The sequence below is a fragment of the Ambystoma mexicanum genome, chromosome 4q (genome assembly GCF_040938575.1).
Source record: "Ambystoma mexicanum isolate Mex_15411 chromosome 4q, UKY_AmexF1_1, whole genome shotgun sequence".
NCBI classification, from domain to species: domain Eukaryota; kingdom Metazoa; phylum Chordata; class Amphibia; order Caudata; family Ambystomatidae; genus Ambystoma; species Ambystoma mexicanum.
In genome coordinates this window covers 451,840,138-451,858,718 of record NC_090928.1, presented here as the reverse complement: position 1 = coordinate 451,858,718, position 18,581 = coordinate 451,840,138, and the positions used below count along the sequence as shown (strand labels likewise).

Here is an 18,581-nt window from a genome sequence, read left to right as displayed (position 1 = left end):
AGGTGGGGGGAGGGTTCAGTTAAGTATACACTAAGCACTCCATACCAGATATGCAGAATCTATGAAAATTGTTATTTTGGCCTTAGACAAACACTTAGCAATTAATGACCAAAGGTAATCATTACAATGAACACATCACTGCTGTTATATAAACTTTAGTGTGCTCTGGCTAAGAGCACCAACACTTTACTTTAAACTTCTTCAAAACAGTTAAAACAACAGGGTAAATTGTAATGTAACAAATCCAGTTGGTGAACAATATGTTGAAAAGAAAAGCCTTGGAAAAACAGCCTTAGAAAAATAAGCCACTACAACTAAAATTGTCTAGAATAAAGTTGACGCACTGCAGTTAGTCACAGGTCCTGAGGTAGTTCCTTTGCTTTGCCAACTCTTGTTCAGACTCGGAAAGGGTTTCAAAGTAGAACAATTGACAAGTTTAGACCCTCTCTCAATCCAACCACCTTGGGGGAAGCCAAGGAAAGGGTCCTTGACCAGAGTTCCTCAGGTCACGGACAGGCAAGGGAGAGGTAAACTAAGCACGCTGTTCCTGTTAATCCTGTACACGTCGGATGCGGGCTAATATCTTTACTCACCCCTTTTACTCCAATGCACTCAGGGATTACTTTGGCAGTTCCTGAAATTCTTGGGGCCCCATGCTGTGTATTGGTTCCAGTGGAGCTTCAGAGGACAGAGGTGCAGCGGTCCCCTTCAGCATCCAGATTATATCCAGTGAGTTGGTGGTTCATGGGACCGGACAACTGGGTGATCCTGGCATGATGAAATTACCAATTTCGGACTACCGCAGAGGATTACCAGGACATGGTGCAGGCAGAGATCAGCTATGGCCGCTTGGAGAAAATGAGAGAAGACAACACTCCTGGTGGAAACAAAGAAGCTTGTCTTGCAGGGCCGCTCTTCATGCATGAGAGCTATAACTGCAGGAGGGAGGCCTCTTTCACAAGTAGAGGGTCTGCAGAGGCCCAAATCTTAATGGCTGATTTGGCGAGGTAGTCCACAAGGAAGCTGGTCCATCCACAGGATGATTCCAGGTAACTTCTGAAGGCTCACGATAGCAAGATCCTCAAGCTGGGTTTGGGACTGGTTGTTCCCATTTGGTCTAGTAGTCAAAGCACTGATGCTGGTCTTCTAGAGACCAGCACAGGAGTAGGACTTTGTCGGGACGGTTCGAGAAGACTATGGTGGTTAACTGCAACTAGAAGTTCCTGGTCTTCAGCAGGATGCTACTCTTCATAGGGGGTCATGGCTGCAAAAGTCCTTTTATTCAGGATTGGAGTTAGTCACCCCCAAGACCATCAATGGTAGTAATGTTCACTATTCAAACTGGCAGCAGCTGTCCAATCCTGGACAGCCTCTGGCCACCACATCGGTCCAGCAACAGACACTTTGCCATTGATGTGGACTGGGACCACACAGTACCAAGCCCCCACATCCTCCCACAAATGCACAGCACCTCTTTGCCTGGCAATGGATGGCGCTTTCCATGGGAACGTATTTCACATATATGACAAATCCGTCAGGAAGTAGGCCAAAATAAAAGCTGTGCAAAGGATGGGGTAAAATCTAGTGGCATGACCATTTTAGAGTATATGGTACTATAAACTCTAAAAGCCATTCAGCAACAAAATGCAAAAGTGCATAAAACTATTAAAATAAACTTTAGAAAAAGAACCATTGCCAGCAGCCAGTCTTGCACATATCCACGTAACCACCAAGCTATGAAAGTTATAGGAGCACAAAAGATCACCTACACCTAATTGCAAGGTGAAGATTACAGTGTAAAATAAACAGACCATTCACCAATGGAGAACAGAGTTCTTCTGCACCGATAACTATAGGAACTAATCTGTGCCCCCCAAACAGATGAGCTTAGTGTTAAGATGGTTTTCTAAAATTTGGCCTGGTGGATCGAGTTCAGGAAGCCATCCTAGTTATAGTGAGCAGGGGAACTGAGAGATTAGCCAAACCCAATTAAGGTAATCCCGTGAGATTTGTCATGGCTTAGTCTCGGGAGTGAATGTGTGGTCAGGGGGTCCACATTAAGTCCACACAGTAATTCCACTAAGTCGGGGATGTAGGCCCAAAACACACTGCCCAAAACACACTAGAAAAATCAATTAAGCAGGTAATTGAGACATGGTTCACGGCCAGCTCTGTCACCAGCTTTGACACACTCCTACCTGATGGCTACAAGATCCTCTCCCTGCCCAGACCCAAGCGTGCAGGGGGGGGGGGGTAGCCCTTATCTTCCCTGAGTGGATTCCTGCCACTGTCACTCCTACGCAGACCTACTCCTCTTTTGAATGTCTTGTCTGCCGACTCTCTCTCTCCTAGCCATTCCCTTACCGTGGCTACTATCTATCGGCCACCTGGTCAAATTTCCTCCTTCCTCTCTGAGTGGGCTGACCTCTCCTCCTCACTCCTGTCCTCTACCACTCAACTCCTCTTTCTTGGTGACTTCAACATCCACCTAGATGCCTCCTGTCCCCCCACTGGACTCTTTCGTGACCTCTGCGACTCTCTCTCACTCTCTATTCTCCCGTCTGGGCCTACTCATTCTGCAGGGCACACTCTTGATGCTCTGATCTCTTCTGACCTTCCCCTCTCTGTCCCTCTCTCCACTCCTCTCTCCTGGAGTGATCACTTTCTCCTATCCTCCCACCTCACCCTCCCTACCCCACAGGCAAAGCCACCCTCATCATTGCCACCCACCTTCTCGGTCATCCGACCCATGAAGCGCGTGTCAGTTGCGGCTTTCGCTGCCACCTTCTCTCCTCCCCCTCCCCCTTCGTCTGACTCCCACCCTGACACAGCCCTCTCCTTGCTCCACTCTGCTATACCTGATACTCTTGATATCCTTGCCCCTGTCATGAGAATCCGCCTGAAGCCCAAAGCCAAATGTAACTCCTGGTATGATTCGGATCTCGTCACCCTAAAACGCAAGTGCAGGGTGGCAGAGAGGAAATGGCGTGCTTCATGTTCATCCTCGGACAAACTGGCCTGCCGCCTGCTCCAAAGGCAATACCGTCTCTCTGTTCTCACCAAGAAGAGAGCCCTTATCCAAGGCCGCATCTCTGCGGCATCTAACAACTCGGCTGAACTCTTTAAAATCTGCAAGGAGCTTGCCAACCCTGCTGCAGTCTCTACCTCTCCTGTCCCCTCCCAGGCCCTCTGCACTGAACTGGCCTCCCACTTCATCTCTAAAACTCAGGACATCCTGTCCTCACTCTCCTCCCATCACCTCCCCCCCTCTCTTCCCTGCTCCTCCTCTGGCCCTTCTGCAGCCACCCCTCCTCCCTCCTTCTCTGCCTTTCCCCTTTTTTCTGCTGATGAGGTTTCCAGACAAGCCCGATCTATGAAAGTCTCGTCCAAACAGATTCACCCCTGTTCCTCAAACTATCAAGGACCACATCGACTCCCTGGCTCCTGCCCTGGCTGACTTTTGCAACCACTCCTTCGCCCCTGGAGTCTTCCCATCCCCCCCTCAAGCACTCCCTTGTGCACCCTCTCCTTAAGAAACCCTCTGCCGACCCCTCCTGTCCGGCTAACTATCGCCCAATCTCCATCACTCCCTTCCTGGGCAAGCTCCTGGAGAAACTGGCCATCTCCCAGCTTAACCTCCATGCTGAAGCTGTTGACAGTCTCCATGACCATCAATCTGGCTTCAGAGCGGCCAGAAGCACGGAAACTGCTCTCCTGAACATCCGTGAGGACCTGCTCTTAAACCTCGACTCCAACACTCCGTGTGTTCTCATTCTGCTCGATCTCTCTTCTGCCTTTGACACTGTCAACCATGCCATCCTGCTCAACCGTCTCCGTGATAACCTGGGTATCACTGGTCAGGCTCTGGCGTGGCTGACCTTTTTCCTTTCCAATCGACCCTCCCAGGTCCAACTTGGGTCCTTCCTCTCTGACATCTTTTTCTCCACCTGTGGCGTTCCCCAGGGATCTAATCTCTCTCCCTGGCTGTTCAACCAGTATCTGGCACTCCTTGCCCACCGCATCGCCGCCCTCTGCCCCACCTTTCAGTGCTATGCGGACGATACCCAGCTCATTTTCAGGCTACCCTCGGCCTCCTCCTCTCCCTCATCTCTGACTGTCTGTCTGCTATCCAGGATTGGTGTGCTGCCAATGACCTCTGCCTTAATGCTAGTAAGACTGAGATCCTACTCATCGGCACACCCACTCCCTCCTTCCCTGCAGCTCTCTGGCCGGCCTCTCTTGGCCCTCTTCCTGCTCCTACCTGCAAGGCAAAAAACCTCGGGGTCCTCTTCGACTCCACACTCTCCTTCTCTCCTCATATATCTGACGTCTCTAAGAAGTCACATTACCAGCTGCACCTCCTCAGAGGTATTCTTCCCTTCCTCTCCTTCCCCCAGAAGCTCACTGTCTCCCGAGCCCTGGTTCTCTCGAAGCTGGACTACTGTAACAGCCTCTATCTTAATCTGCCTGCCTCCACTCTCCGCCCTCTGCAACTCATCCAGAACAGAACTGCGAGACTTGTCCTTGGCCTCAAGCCCAGGGACCGTATCTCTCCAGGACTGAAATCTCTACACTGGCTCCCAGTGGCTGCGAGGATTAAGTTCAAAACCCTCTGCATTGTCCACAAGGCCTTCTGGGGCCTGGGGCCTAAATACCTTCAACTCTCTCTTCCTAAATATCTTCCTTCCCGAGCCCTACGCTCATCCGTCTCCAACTCCATCAGGGTCAGCCGCTTCTCGAAGCAACGAGCTGGGGGTAGATCTCTCTCCGCGGCAGGTGCCTCCCTCTGGAACAGCCTTCCTGCCTCCCTGAAACTTGAGGAGAACCACCTCCGGTTCCGGAAGCACCTCAAAACCTTCCTCTTCACTTCTGCTTTCTCTCTCCCTCTCCCCTGCTAAATTCTTCACCAAAACTGCACTGATTCTGCAACTGGGCCACTCTCACCGTCCTCGGTCCTGGGCCCAGTCACTCTTCACTTGCACTGCCTCCCTGGCAACCCCTGCACTGCGGGACTGTCTCTGTATCACTACAGCCCCCCCCCCCCCCCAGCACTTGTCTGCCCTTACCTTGCACTTGCCACCAGCTGGCCCTATTTATTGATTATTTTTATTTCTATTCTACTATTTGTACTGCACTCCCCCCCCCCTCCCCCTTGCACTCTTTCCCTTCCCCCTACCCCTGCACTTGCGCGGTCTGAATGACACCTGGCCTAGTAGGATCGCTGTCTGTCTTCCCCTTGTTCCCCCCCTCCCTGCCTCGTCGCGCCTTGAAACACTTGTGTATAGGCGCGTTACAAATGCCATATCCTATATCATATCATACCACACAACACTGTTATCAAACATATACAGTCACCTTTGGTTTGTAGAAATGCATACAAGGCACTTACACACCTGAAAGGAAGGTAAGTAATGATGCAGTAAGGAAAACCAGTTCACAAGAATACCTTAACTTTGTGTCCAATCCCTGTGTTGTTTTGGGCTTTGTGCACAAAAGGCACAGAAGCTTCTTCTCAGGAGAGGGGACAAAGGTAGGAGAGGTTTTTGTGGTGGTGAAAAATGTTATAGAAATCTTCTCAAGAATACTACAGCTAAGTAAGCTGCTTTGCTCACTCAGCCAGCAGTGTTCCAGTCAGGGAGCACTGGGTTTCGCTCATAACTAGTTTACAAGGCCACTGTTCAATATCCTGGACGCCTTGGGCATCACATATACCAACTATACTGATGACACGCAGGTCATCATGCTCTGACAAGTGACACAGGTTGACATGGTAAACCTAGAGTCCATATACTCCACCATTCAAGCATGGATGGCCAAACACTGGTTATGCCTGAATGGGGGAAAAAACGAACTTCTGATAATTGGTTCACCCTCAGGTAACTGGACAAACAATACAGCTATTTTTTGATTTACAATATTCCAATTCTTTTATCACAAGCTGTCAAGACCTTAGGGGTCTACCTGGACTCTGACCTCTCTATGAATAGGCAGGTCAACGTCAGCCTACCATTCCAAACTGCTTAACGCAGCAAGACCCTTTCTCTCAGATCCGAACTGTCTCACGATTGCCAGAGCAATCCTTGGATCCCAGCTGGATTACTGCAATGCCCTCTTCGTTGGGACGTCAGTAAAAAACATCACTAAACTGTGCAGAATAATGCCCTGAGAGCCGCCAGAGCTATTTCAAAAAGAACATATTTCTGAAACCAGGAAACAGGTTCACTGGCTGCGCATTAAAGAAAGAGTAGTCTTTAAAGCCCTTGCCTTGACTAATAAATGTGTCCACAACCTGGCACCATTGTACCTTGCTCAGACAATTGTCATGCCCATTGCAAAGAGACCCACCAGACTGGCTTACACTAACAGGATCCCCATTCCCAAAACCCAGAGAATTCGAGCAGGTGGGTCTAGTTTCCCAGTCCTGGCAGCTACCCACTGGAACTCTCCTCCTCCTCATCTGAGGGGGATTGAGTCGTGCCTGGCCTTCAGGAAAGCACTAAAAACTATGCTATTTGTTTAAACAATATCTCGGGTCTAATCACCCTTGGTAGACTGTATGCCTCACCATTGTGACTGTTACCACTAACAGACTATATGATGATCATAAATTGAAAGTAACTCTATATGTTCCTTAAGTACTACCTACCCATGACTGTTCTATCCACCAGCTCACTGTAACCTTGAGCGAAGTAACATGTAACTAAGACGATTTCATGCAACAGCGCCTCAATGCCCTTGGGCTGCTAGTGCGCTTTAAAAATACAAATAAATACACACCACACTTTTAGGCACCATGGTTGTGGAATGGGACCAGACGCTCCCACCCACTTCCTGGGTCGGACCAGACAGTCCCACCCACTTCCTGGGTCCACAGAAAAATGACATGCACTAGCCCGCAAAAAGAGCAGCTTTTGCATGACCAGGTTAGGGATTTCCAAACCTGAGGCGGCAGGAAGGCCAAAGAACAATATGGTCAAAGATCAACTGAAAAACCTGGTGGCATGTCCATTTTAGAGCACTAGCTACTTTTAGTAGCCAGACTCATCTAACGCAAATGTGCACACTAAAAATGCTGCGAAAATTGTAAAAATGTAACTGCTGCCACCAGCTTGTCTTTAGGCACATATAAAAGTAAACAAAAATGCCTAGTGTAAAGGTCTAGCCTGATAACAAATGTATCCCCATGCACTGCATTGATATTCTTTGTGCACTGTTAGAAAAGTTACCAAAACAGGTAAAAAGTAAGAGAAAAGGGAAACCTGGTTTCCCAGTACTGATAGTCTGATGGACTGTTCGGTTTCCCCATGACAAAATGAGCAAAAATACCAGGGAAGTGAAGCTGAAGGCTACACTTCTCTGTAAAAAATCAGGACTGGGTCAAAAGCAAAACGTTTGGGGGGTGGGGGGGTCCATAAACTACGGAGAAAAAGTTGCCTAAAGCGAAATCTTTGCTAACACTTAGCAAAACAGATGAGCTTAGCACGACTTGTATTACAGCGGTAAACTAATTAATGGCGCGTTATTGCAGTTTTTACTATTGCTGTACTCTTAACGGGGCCCTATATCACCTTGTGAATGTATTGTAATTTTAAATCTGCATAGATTACTTTTAAAGTTAAGTGTGGTTGCGATCATTTTGTATCCTTGTAACCATTTCTTTTGTATCTTTGTGGTTACAATTGTAATGTGTACAGTAGGGGCTGGTGGCAGTGGATACTTTTCTACCAGGTTTTTGACTTTTTCCTTTTGCATTTTATCATACCATAAAGAGTACCACGTACTCTAAAATGGCTGTGCTGTGAGATTTTCACCTGTCCTTTGGCCATGTTGTCCTTTTGGCCTTCTTCCTGCCCTCTCAGATCTGGAATTGCTATATATGGAAAGTCCTTTCATGGTCAAAGCCTCTGCATTCCTGGGCAAAGTGTCTGTGTGGCCAGATGTGGGGGGTTGGGGATTGTCTGTTCCCAGTCCACATCCGTATCCCTGAGTGTATTTCTGGGCAGAATGTTTGGCCAGGAGCTATCCATGATTGGATAGCCACTGCAGTTTGATAAATGCAGATGCTTACCATTGGTGAACCTGGTGGTGACTCCAGTCCAAATCCTTGATAAGAGCTCCTCATGCAGCCATTCAGCAGACCCCTACATAGAAGTGCAACCTGCTGAAGACTTGCAGATGACCGTTGCAGCTGACCAGCATCAACTCCAAGGCAATCCCGGAGAAGCCCTGCTCCTCTGACCTGATCTCAAGAAGGCCCTCATTAGTGTTTTCGACCCCCTACACTGGTGGGAACAGCCAGTCTCAAATCCGGATCGAGGATCAGTGCCTGCTGAGCTTTCGTAAGTGTCCCTGGAACACCCGGGGGACTGAACTCTACTGGGCTACCTCGCTGCAGTCGTCACCATTTCTGCCTCCTTGGAGGATCTTCCACTTGTTAGACGCCTGCGCCTGTATTTTCAGCCTTCTAGTCTCAACAGAAGCCATGCATGACCTGCTCTTTTGTTCACTAGTCAAAGATTGCCTGTTGTCGCCTGACCGTGGCAACTTGTTGAATCCGGTATTTGTTCCATGGAGGTCTCCTAAGGTTGCCTGGACAGTCCCTGGTACTGTGACTAACTAAATTCTGTGTAAGAAAACTACCTCTTCACCTGCAACCCCTGGGTCTAACTCGCCCAGACCAAGCACAGAAGAATGTCCCCCCCTGCCCCTCCCAATGGATTCTGAAACCAGTGAAGTGGTCTGGGAAAATCTGACCTAAGGGGGGCTGGAGGGGTAGGTTTACATACCAGTCCCCCCCCGGTAGGGGTTACATGGGCAAAATGACCTGTCCCCATCCCACACCCAATGTAGATTGGTGGTGGTCTTTTCAAAGATTCTCCCCTGGGCCTTGCCTCAGGTGGTTGGATTAAGAAACTTACCTGAACTTTTTTAAACATTTGGAGCACTTAATTGCAACTACTGGCATTGCTAAATACAGTGTGAACCCTACCTGAACAGTATATCTTCTAGAACAGGTGACTTTAGGGCACTATGCCCCCATCTGATTACAGGGTTGGACTTAGTGAGTTGGGGGAACACATTCTAGGTTTGCTCATTAGTGTTTTACCTCTGATTTGCTAAATGAATTGCTTACCTGTTTGTTACTGGTTTTGAATAAACTGTTTTCCTCTGCTCACATTTTATTACCCAGTTATTGAAGTCTTGCTTTGTTAGGCAGAATTCTCATAAATGTGCTAATTTCCTTCACCTTAGAGACCCACAGCAACTTTGCTTGATTTTGAGGATTTGATTTTTTTTTTTACCTGGAGTGTGACCCTTTTTCCCACTCATGTGTTTTGAAATGTGTTTTACTCTTGTGTTTCTTTTGGTTATAGAGTCTAACCAACTCTAGGCATCATCATTTTCATTTGTTTGACACAGCACCCTTAGTGCTGTGGCACAGGGAAACCTTTTCAGGCTTTCCCAAGGTTTAAATACCTTCTCTGGGATAAACTGTTTCCCAGAGTGAGTAAAGTGAAATTGACTTTACTAGTCTTTTAAATTCCTAGACCCAGCACACCCTATCTTACAATAGAGTGCTGGAGGGGTTACTTAGTATCCCCTGTGTCTAGATACTCCTGTAGCAGTCAAATCCCGAGCGCCGGTAGTGTTAAATCGCGGGAACCATGTTTTTCAAGATGGCGTTTGAGCCCCCTCTGTAAAAACAGGTCCGGTCCTCTTTTTGCGCTATTTCTTTGTGGAAAGGTCCTTCTAGAGTTTTGCTCTGCACGCCAAACCAGGTTTGGTCTTTGTTCATTCGCCTTTGGCGGGCTTCAGGAGTGTCTGGGGTGGGCAGGAAGTGAGGGAGGTGCCCAAAACTCCGTGTTTGGCCTCCTAAGGGAGACCCAAATGCACTCTGTGGTGATTGGCTGACTGTCCGGCCAAGACAGCCACCCCGCTGGGTGAGTGACAGCTAGGCTGGAATGAATGGGAGAGAACTGAATAAAAGGCAAGTCTCTTGGCTTGGAAAGCAGTCGACCACTGGAACGAAGGAACCGAAGAAGAGCTTGAAGAGGACTGCTGCAACTCCTGGACCACTGGTTTGCCCAGTGAAGCTCTGCTGCAGGTCTGAATCACAAGTTCACATCGACAGAGAAGCCCCTGCAAGGGCGACTTCTCCCTTTGAGTTGGTGGGACCACTCAACTCACAAGTAAGCCACCTGAACACCTATATCAGAGCTGGTTGAATTTTCTCGGAGAAGCTGCAGGAAACCGTAGAACCAGGGAGAGGGACTCCAGTTTGTGTGCTTTACTCACAGCCAACAAAATTGAATTTTGCCAAGTGCCAGCTTTTTGACCAGTGCAGTGCAGGAGTCCCCCGACGTCCTCCCTCTTGTTCCCACGACTGAGGCCCAGGAACAGCGAGATCAGCAGGAACTGCCAGGAACAGAAGTCATCAGCTGCATCTTTTTCTTCATTGTAAGGTACTGTGAAATAAGACTGAGTACTTGCCTCTTGCGGTGAAAGTGCTTCAAACTTTTGCAACTCACAGGCGTAATCGGCTTGTGACCCAACATCTGATTCTTCTTTTTACAAACTACATCCAAGAACGTGTGCAGAGACTTTACCGTTTACTTACCAGAACCACTTTATCCTATCAAAGACTTTAGCCCATTGACTTTGGCTTAGCCTATTGAATTGACTCTTCTGATGAACTCAAAGTATATGCACTGTCTAAGAATAATTGTAACCTTTAATGTTCTAATAATCTTTGCCTTTTACTCATCTTGAAAAGTATTTTCAAGTATTTGTGTGCGATTATATTGCCTCTTTCTAATTAATGTTTTATAACTGACAGATAAATACATTAATAAGTATTTATCAAAGAAACCTTGAGTGTAAGAGTTTACTTGAACACTTGTGATTGTAGACCTCTGTGTAACATCATTACTGCTCACATTCCCCTCTTGAGATGAGACTGGCTGCTCAGCTCCGCTACCAAAACTGTGTAGTACAGACTTTGGTTTGCTTACACCTCTAGTCCTAGTTTTGTGTAGTGGTCTCAAAGGGTACTGCACACAAACTTTGCCTAACATGCTTATGCCATCTTTAAAGTGAAGTGTAGGGGTTACAGTACAAACACCCAATTGTGGATTTTCGGACTACAACCCCCAATTGTGATTGTGGCTATGTTTGAATAGTAGCTGTCTCATACTTGCCTGAAGATTTAAATGCTTAGTGTATATTTCAAAGGCGTAATCATTGTAGATTTGTGTACTTCTACTGTCTAAATGTAATTATTGGAGTCCTCTGTCTCATTGAAGCTCTGGATCACTCGCACATGCCTCCTGCAGATACCCAATTGTCTCCTTGAGCCTTTTGAGGGGTGGAGAAAATTCTAAGGCCAGGCGACTCAACTTGTCCTACTTGACTTTGGTCCAGTATTGACATTTGCTCTCTAGCTCCAGAAGGCAAGCCAACAAAGACAACGCAGCCTTTTTTCTTTTTGTTTAGGGATGTCCTGTAACAAACTTGTATCTGAAACCCCACAATACATCTTGCCTCACTGCTTGTTTATCCTACATTCTACAAAAGATTCCTGGAGCTGTGTAGCCGGATAGCTAAACGTAGCTCTGCAACGCATAGTGGGCTTATTTTTCTTTTCAGGTACTTCATTGGGACTGTTCATAGAAGTGTAAACTTTTTCGAGACTTGAAGGTTCCATTCATACTCTTTCACAGAAAACCATTCCCCCCCCCAATTGATAAGTGAGAATTGTTTGCATAGTTGTGAGATGGCATTGTGGGATGTATGAGTCAGTGTGCCATAGAACGAACCCTCAACAGGCTCCCTCTGCAAATTAGTAGAAATACATTCCTGTGGTGATTACTGAACCCTATAAGAATTGGAGCTGAAAACACCATGGCTCAGTGTTAGGCAGAATCATATGCAGTACCCTCTGGGAACACTACACACAATTAAGACTACTAGTGTCAGTACAATTTCATTTTTGGTACAAGCCTGTACTACACAGTAATGTGGTAGCAGTGGTTGAGCAGCCAGACTTATCTCAAGAGTAAAGTGAGCAGTACAACAGGTTACACAAAGGGCCAGCAATTAGAGATTCAAACAAACACTCAAGGTTTCTTGGTAAAAGAATATACATTTATTTACACAATCATTTGGAAAACATTCCACTAGCAAAAGCAGCTCAATATCACAATCTATTACACTACAATACACAACCAATCAGTTTCTGAACAAGTTCAGCTCCCCTGAAGTGGGAGCAAAATGGCACTTCAATTACTTTAAAAATGGTTAAAAAGACCAGGTCATAAGAAACAGCACAAATACTTTCATAGGCAGAGCAAAGGGTTTCAGTTCACTACTACCAGCAATTCAATTCAATAGGCCTGGGCCAAAGTCAATGGTACAGAGTCTTGTATAGGATAGCACAGTTCTGGTAGTAAACGGTTAAGTCTTTGCCACCGATCTTAGAAGAATTTGGTCAGACGAAAAGTTAGATGTTTTAGGGAAGGACAAACCTTCAAAGTCAGGAAAGTTTCACAAACTTTCACCGCGGTCGAACGGAGTTCTGCACCGCACTTGCACAATACCTTGTAAGTGAAGAAAAGCTGTACCTGAGACAGTTGTTCCTGGCAGTTCCTGCAGATCTCGCTGTTCCTGAGCTTCAGTCGTGGGGACAAGGACAACGTCGTGAGGTTCCTGCACTGCCCAGGGAAGAGGCCACAAGGATGGCAAAACGTCAGTTTAAGGTGCGAGTGCCTTAAAGACCACAAACTGGTATCCTTCTCACTGGCTAAGCGGTTTTCAACAGCACTCTGGAGAAAATTCGACCAGTATGGGGACTGTGTCCAGGCGGCTTACGTGCAGGCAATTCGGAACTGCAGCAGGGCTTCACCGGTGGACCAGGAGTTGCAGCAGTCGTCTTCCTTCAGCTCGTCTTCAGTTCTTTCGTTCCAGTGGTCGACTCTGCTTTCTAAGTCCCAGAGACCTGCTTTTAAACAGTTTTCCCCCATTCATTCCAGCCTAACTGTCACTCACACAGCAGGGTGGCTGTCCTTGCCGGACAGCCAGCTGGCCAATCACGCCAGAGTACATTCAGGTCTCCTAGGAGACTAAGCACAGGGAGTTTCGGGCACCTCTCGCACATCCGGTCCACCCCAGACACTCGGGCGCCAGAGAAGGGCTTCAGCACTGAAGCCCACCAAAGGCCAACGAACAAAGGGACCAAACCTGGTTTGGCGCACAGACAAACCCAAGAAGGACTTTTCCAAAAAGAAATGGTGAAAAAAGTTGACCGGCGTCTGTTTTTACAGATAGGTCTGGGGCGCCATATTGGAAAACATGGCTGACCTGATTTTTGGCTACCGGTGTTCGCGGTCGGGAAAAATCATGGTAGTTTGTTTAAAATCACTGCGACCAGCCATTTCAAGTGGGAAACTGTAACATTTGACTGTTACACGAGTGTTTAGACTCAGGGGAAGCTAGGCAACCCCTCCAGCAAGCACTCTATATGAGGATAGTGTGTGCTGGGTCTTTAAATTTAAAAAGACTAGTAAAGTCAATTTAACGTTACATGCTCTGTAAGACGGTCAGTCCCAGAGAAGGTATTTAAACCTTGGGGTCTGAAAGACACCCCTGTGCCACTGCACTGAGGGTGCTGTGACGCACAGGAAAAGATTATACCTATGGAGTTGTTTTAAAACTCAATATCCAAAGAACACAAAACAGCTGAGGGCTCTAAGGTAGAGGGAATTTAGCACTTGGGTGAGAATTCTCCATAACACTCAGTGTCAGTGTACTTGCAACTGCATTTTGTATGAAATTTGCACCATCTTTTGTGCCTCCAATTTTGAATCATTGGTAATGTTTTGTTAACTTAGGCTTTGAAACATTCTTAGTCCTACATGGATCCAGCCCTGGAACCGGTGCCTCAGAAGAAAGATTGGCTATGAAGTAAACCTGAAATGTAGACGTTTTGTGAGCCATTCGATCTTGAATGTTTGCTGTGGGCATAGGCCAATGGATGAGATCCGGGACATTACGTATTCTCTCACCCTGTGCATGGAGTCTTAGCAGTGGTTGTAGCCTCCATTCTCCTGTTGACTTGCATCTGTTGAGCCTAGTTTATGCAGGTGGCAGAAAACATGGTGCAGTTCATGCTATCACCCAGATGAATTCCCATTTGTGGCGGCATGAGATTCTCTCATGGACCTTCATGTTGCCAGAGAGAAACTGACTGCAGAGAAGAGACTTTTTTTGTGTAGATATTCTGTGCATCTGCTTCATAGCGAGTGGGGCTGTACATGTAATTCAGCTTTCAAATGCTGCAATTGTTTGGGCCTGTGATGAATGAAGACCATTAAATGAACAGTTTGAAGTGCTGCTTGGCTTTTTGAAGAACTTGTTGTTTGATTTTCGGGGCCCATATGTGTCTTGGATATTTATCCGATTTGCTTTGTTCTTAGTTTACAGGCAGGCATCCAATATTAACATGCTGAAGGAAGGAATGAGAATTGAAGCCACTCATGTGAAGAAAAAACAGCTCTTTCACTATCTGCCTGTAGAGCTCCTACAGAAGAAAAAGAGGGTACATTTGTTATATTCTTGCCCTTGTAAATATTTCAGTGTGCATTGATGTGCAACTAAGTTCATGCTTTATTTTAATCTTCCAGAGCATCCCGGACATAAACCGTAATTCCGGTGGCCTACAGTCCAGGACATCACTTGATGGGAATTGCCTGGATAGCTCCAGGGACACAGACAGTGGCACACCTTTCAGCTCTCCATCTTCATTTAACAAACTTTCTGCTGGAGACAGCCCATTGCTGGTGGAAAGGTTTGCACATCAGGACTTTGTTTGGCCTTAATTTAATCCCGTCAGACCTGCAAATTGGTCATTGTGCAAATGATTCCTCTACAAAACTAATATCTGCTGATATAATTAATAGTTGTAAACTTGTGTCTTGGAGATCTGTTGTCTCCTCTGACCTATTGCAAATTATTTTTCATAACTGAGTCAGTGGTATATTGTCCCCGGGGGAGCTGTGTCAATACATTGTGTGGCCAGGAACATGGACATAATTATCCAGTAAACACCTGCATTTCACCATGGCCACCTCTGCTTCTCCCCAAAGTCCATGCTTTCCTCAGCCCTTGCCCCAGTGCCTCTCCCTTGTGGCAAATGCACCCAATCCCCTAGTTTCTTTTAACAACCCTTAAGCTGCACCGTCTGGTTCCCCTCACTCACCGCAACAATCACCACTTAACTCTTAAGCCCCCCCCAAAAAACCCTCCTTTGCCCATGTTTCCTTCCTTCGCCGACTGTCTCCCCCGCCACCTACCATTGACCACCATGGAAAGAGGGAAGAGACTTATTCCCTTTACTATTTTCCACAGTGAGGAGTTGACTTCTAGGTTTTTTGTAAGAAATTGGGTGTGAGCTGAACAAATAGCCTTTAAAGTGGTTGCACTCCGACTGAAGCCCTTTACTTTAATTGATTTGTATAGCGTGGCCATAAACCCGAGGGCGTTTAGGGCGCTACAAGACAAATTACATTTACACAAGAACAAGGAGGTTGTAAGCAGGTAAGATCAAGAATAAAAGGAGTAAAATATTTGCTAACAGATAAAACAAGTTAGTTAGAAAGATAAGACTTCAACGTCTTTTTAAAAATCTCAAGTGAATCAATGGATCTCAACTCGAGGGGAAGGGCATGCCATATGGTAGACCCAATGGCGAAGAAGGCCACCTTGCCAGTACGGCATCTTGGAACAAATAGGAGATGTTGAGTATTAGATCTCAGGGTTCTTACATTAATTCTTGTGGAAAGGAGTTGTTGTAGGTAATCCGGCATTTTGCCCTGTAGCGATTTATGTATAATCGACAGGGTTCTGAACCGGATTCTAGACTCCACTGGCAACCAGTGTAAGGCCCGTCTAGCTGGTGTAATGTGGTCTCTATGCTTGAGTTTCATAACTCTTTCGAAGGGATTGTGTCCTCTGACGTATTCCTGATCTTTGATATAATCCATTCCAGCTTGCTGGCCTCAAATATTTTCCAGTAGAGGGCACTGCACGTCGACGTCTGTGGAGTCGGTGTCCCTCGACAGCCTCTGTATCCGCGTCGACGTCATCATGAGTATAAATAGACTCGCGCAGCGTCCGTGTGCCTCAAACGTAACGCTTGGTTCCTTTCTTCATAAAAACCTTCTTATTCTTCGAAGATATTTAATCTAACACGATGGTTTCTTCATCCGAACCATCTACTCCACGGTCCGGTTTCAAAAAATGTTGCGACTGTGGAAAGAAAATGTCTTTAACGGATCCTCAAAGGATCTGTTTGTGGTGCCTGGGATCGGAGTATCACTGTTCGAAGTGTGAGGGCTGTATGTCCATGACGGCAAAAGCTTTGATGGCGCGTAAGGGGAAGTTGGAAAGAGGTAAGGCTTTTAAAACTTTTAACCCTTCAAAAGTTTCTTCGGCTGAGTCGAGGCATTCGTCTCCTCGTCGTCAAAAGAAACATTCCCGTTAGAGATCTCGAAGCGGTTCCCATCATTCTTCGAGATCAAGACACTCTAAGAAGAGGCATCATAGATCTCGCTCTTCCTCTAGTTCCCCAGAAAGGGTCACCTGCCCCACGAAACACAGCTCTCCGGCTAAGCGGGAGGAATTCCGCAAAATTGCTTGGCGTCTTTGAGAAAGCAGCCTCGACCCCCTCGGAGACGTCTAAGGGTGATACCCTGGGTGAAAGACCCGAAAAATCAAAACGTCGTGAGTCGTTGAACCTGGCGAGTAAAAATGCTAGAGCATCATGAAAAGGCAGAGGACAGTCAGCTCAAAGGGGCCAGAGACGATTCACCGTGGTGGATGGGGTAAAGGTACAAATCTACATCAGAAGGTGCTACTTTACCCTCAGCATCTGCGTCGGCCGCTTCTAAACCCCTCTGAGGTCTCCCCTCACAAGACACCAGTATGGGGCAGGTTAACTCAACATCTGGCAGAATGGCAGGCTATTACGTCAGATGTTTGGGCATTGGAGACAGTTGCCCAAGGTTACTGCCTGCCTTTCCTACACACTCCTCCGTTATCCACCAGGGAACAACTCTTTGAAGCTTCCAGACCCGCGCCTTATGCAGGAGATTTCAGACCTGCTAGAGAAAGGTGCCATAGAACCGGTACCTGTAGCGGAGAGGAACAAGGGTTGGTATTTCCCCCTACTTTCTTGCACCAAAGGACTGAGGATTGAGACCCATCTTGGACTTGCGAGAATTGAACAAATTCCTCAGGAAAGACGAGTTCAAGATGGTAACCCTTCCTCAGATCCTTCAGGCCCTCCAGCTTCAGGACTGGTTGGTATCTCCATGTGCCAATCCATCGCAAACACAGGAAATACCTGGGGTTTGCAATTGGCAACTCTCATTATCAGTTTTGAGTTCTGCCATTTGGGCTGACCTCCTCCTCCCCGAGGATCTTTACCAAGCTAATGTTGGTTGTGGCTGCAAGTCTAAGGAGGGAAGGGATTCACGTCTACCCCTACCTGGACTACTGGTTGATCAGAGCAGTATCCCCGTAACAAGCTCCGATCCATCTAGATTGCCACTTCCTTCACAAGCTGGGCTTCTCCCTCAACTTAAAGAAGTCACAGATGATACCATCACAGAGGCTCCAGTTCATTGGAGCATTCCTGGACACTTCCCTGGGAAAAGCCTCGCCACCAGAGGTGAGGGCTCAAGATATTCTACAGATGGTCACCAGGTTTCAAAATGCCCAACATCTACCAGCCTTTGACTTTTTGAGGTTGCTAGGCCTCATGGCATCCTGTATCTTCCTAGTGCCAGAGGCTTGCCTGAGAATGAGATCCCTCCAGTCGGCGCTAAGGACCCAGTGGTCACAATTCTCAGGAAGAATGTCAGATCTCCTACTAGTCCCGGACTGAGTAGCTTGAGACCTTCATTGGTGGGCCTGTCGGGAGAACAGTTTTGGCAGCCATGGCCGGAGGTAACAATAGTCACGGATTCTTCACTCACAGGGTGGGGAGCCCATGCCCACGACTTGACCATCAGCGGTCATTGGTCTCCATCGGAGTCCAGACTACACATCAACCTATTGGAGCTGAGAGCGATCAGACTAGCGCTGAAAACTTTTCTGCCATCAGTACAGGGAAAGAATGTTCTGATAATGACTGACAACACAGTGGCCATGCACTACCTCAACAAAAGAGGAGGCGTAGGGTCACTGCCACTGTGCAGAGAGGCAATGCAGCTCTGGTTTTGGGCAATTCAAGAAGGAATCTCTCTATCGGCAGTTCACCTAGCCGGAGAGAAGAACTTGACGGCGGACGCTCTGAGCAGGCAGAGCACAGTCTCCCACGAGTGGGAACTAGCTCAGGAAGTCCTTCAAGCGAAGATCGCCCTTTGGGGAACCCCTCAAGTGGATCTGTACGCCACCAGCATCAACAGGTAGTGCGATCAGTATTGCTCAAGGGAATTTCCCCCCGAGAGGAGCTCTAGGGGACGCGTTCGTAGTGGACTAGGATTATCCACTTCGATACTAGTTTCCTCCAGTCCCTGTCATTC

General features: G+C 47.2%; 1 protein-coding gene across 3 annotated transcripts in view; it reads left to right on the top strand.

The window, feature by feature from the left end:
* Positions 1-18,581, top strand: part of PAPOLG (poly(A) polymerase gamma) — a 1,009,150-nt gene that overhangs the window by 871,279 nt on the left and 119,290 nt on the right. For all 3 annotated transcript variants that reach the window (XM_069608036.1, XM_069608034.1, XM_069608035.1), the window contains exons 16-17: positions 14,472-14,593; positions 14,679-14,842. In XM_069608036.1, the coding sequence (XP_069464137.1) occupies positions 14,472-14,593; positions 14,679-14,842 (286 nt within the window). The remainder of the gene's footprint in view (positions 1-14,471; positions 14,594-14,678; positions 14,843-18,581) is intronic.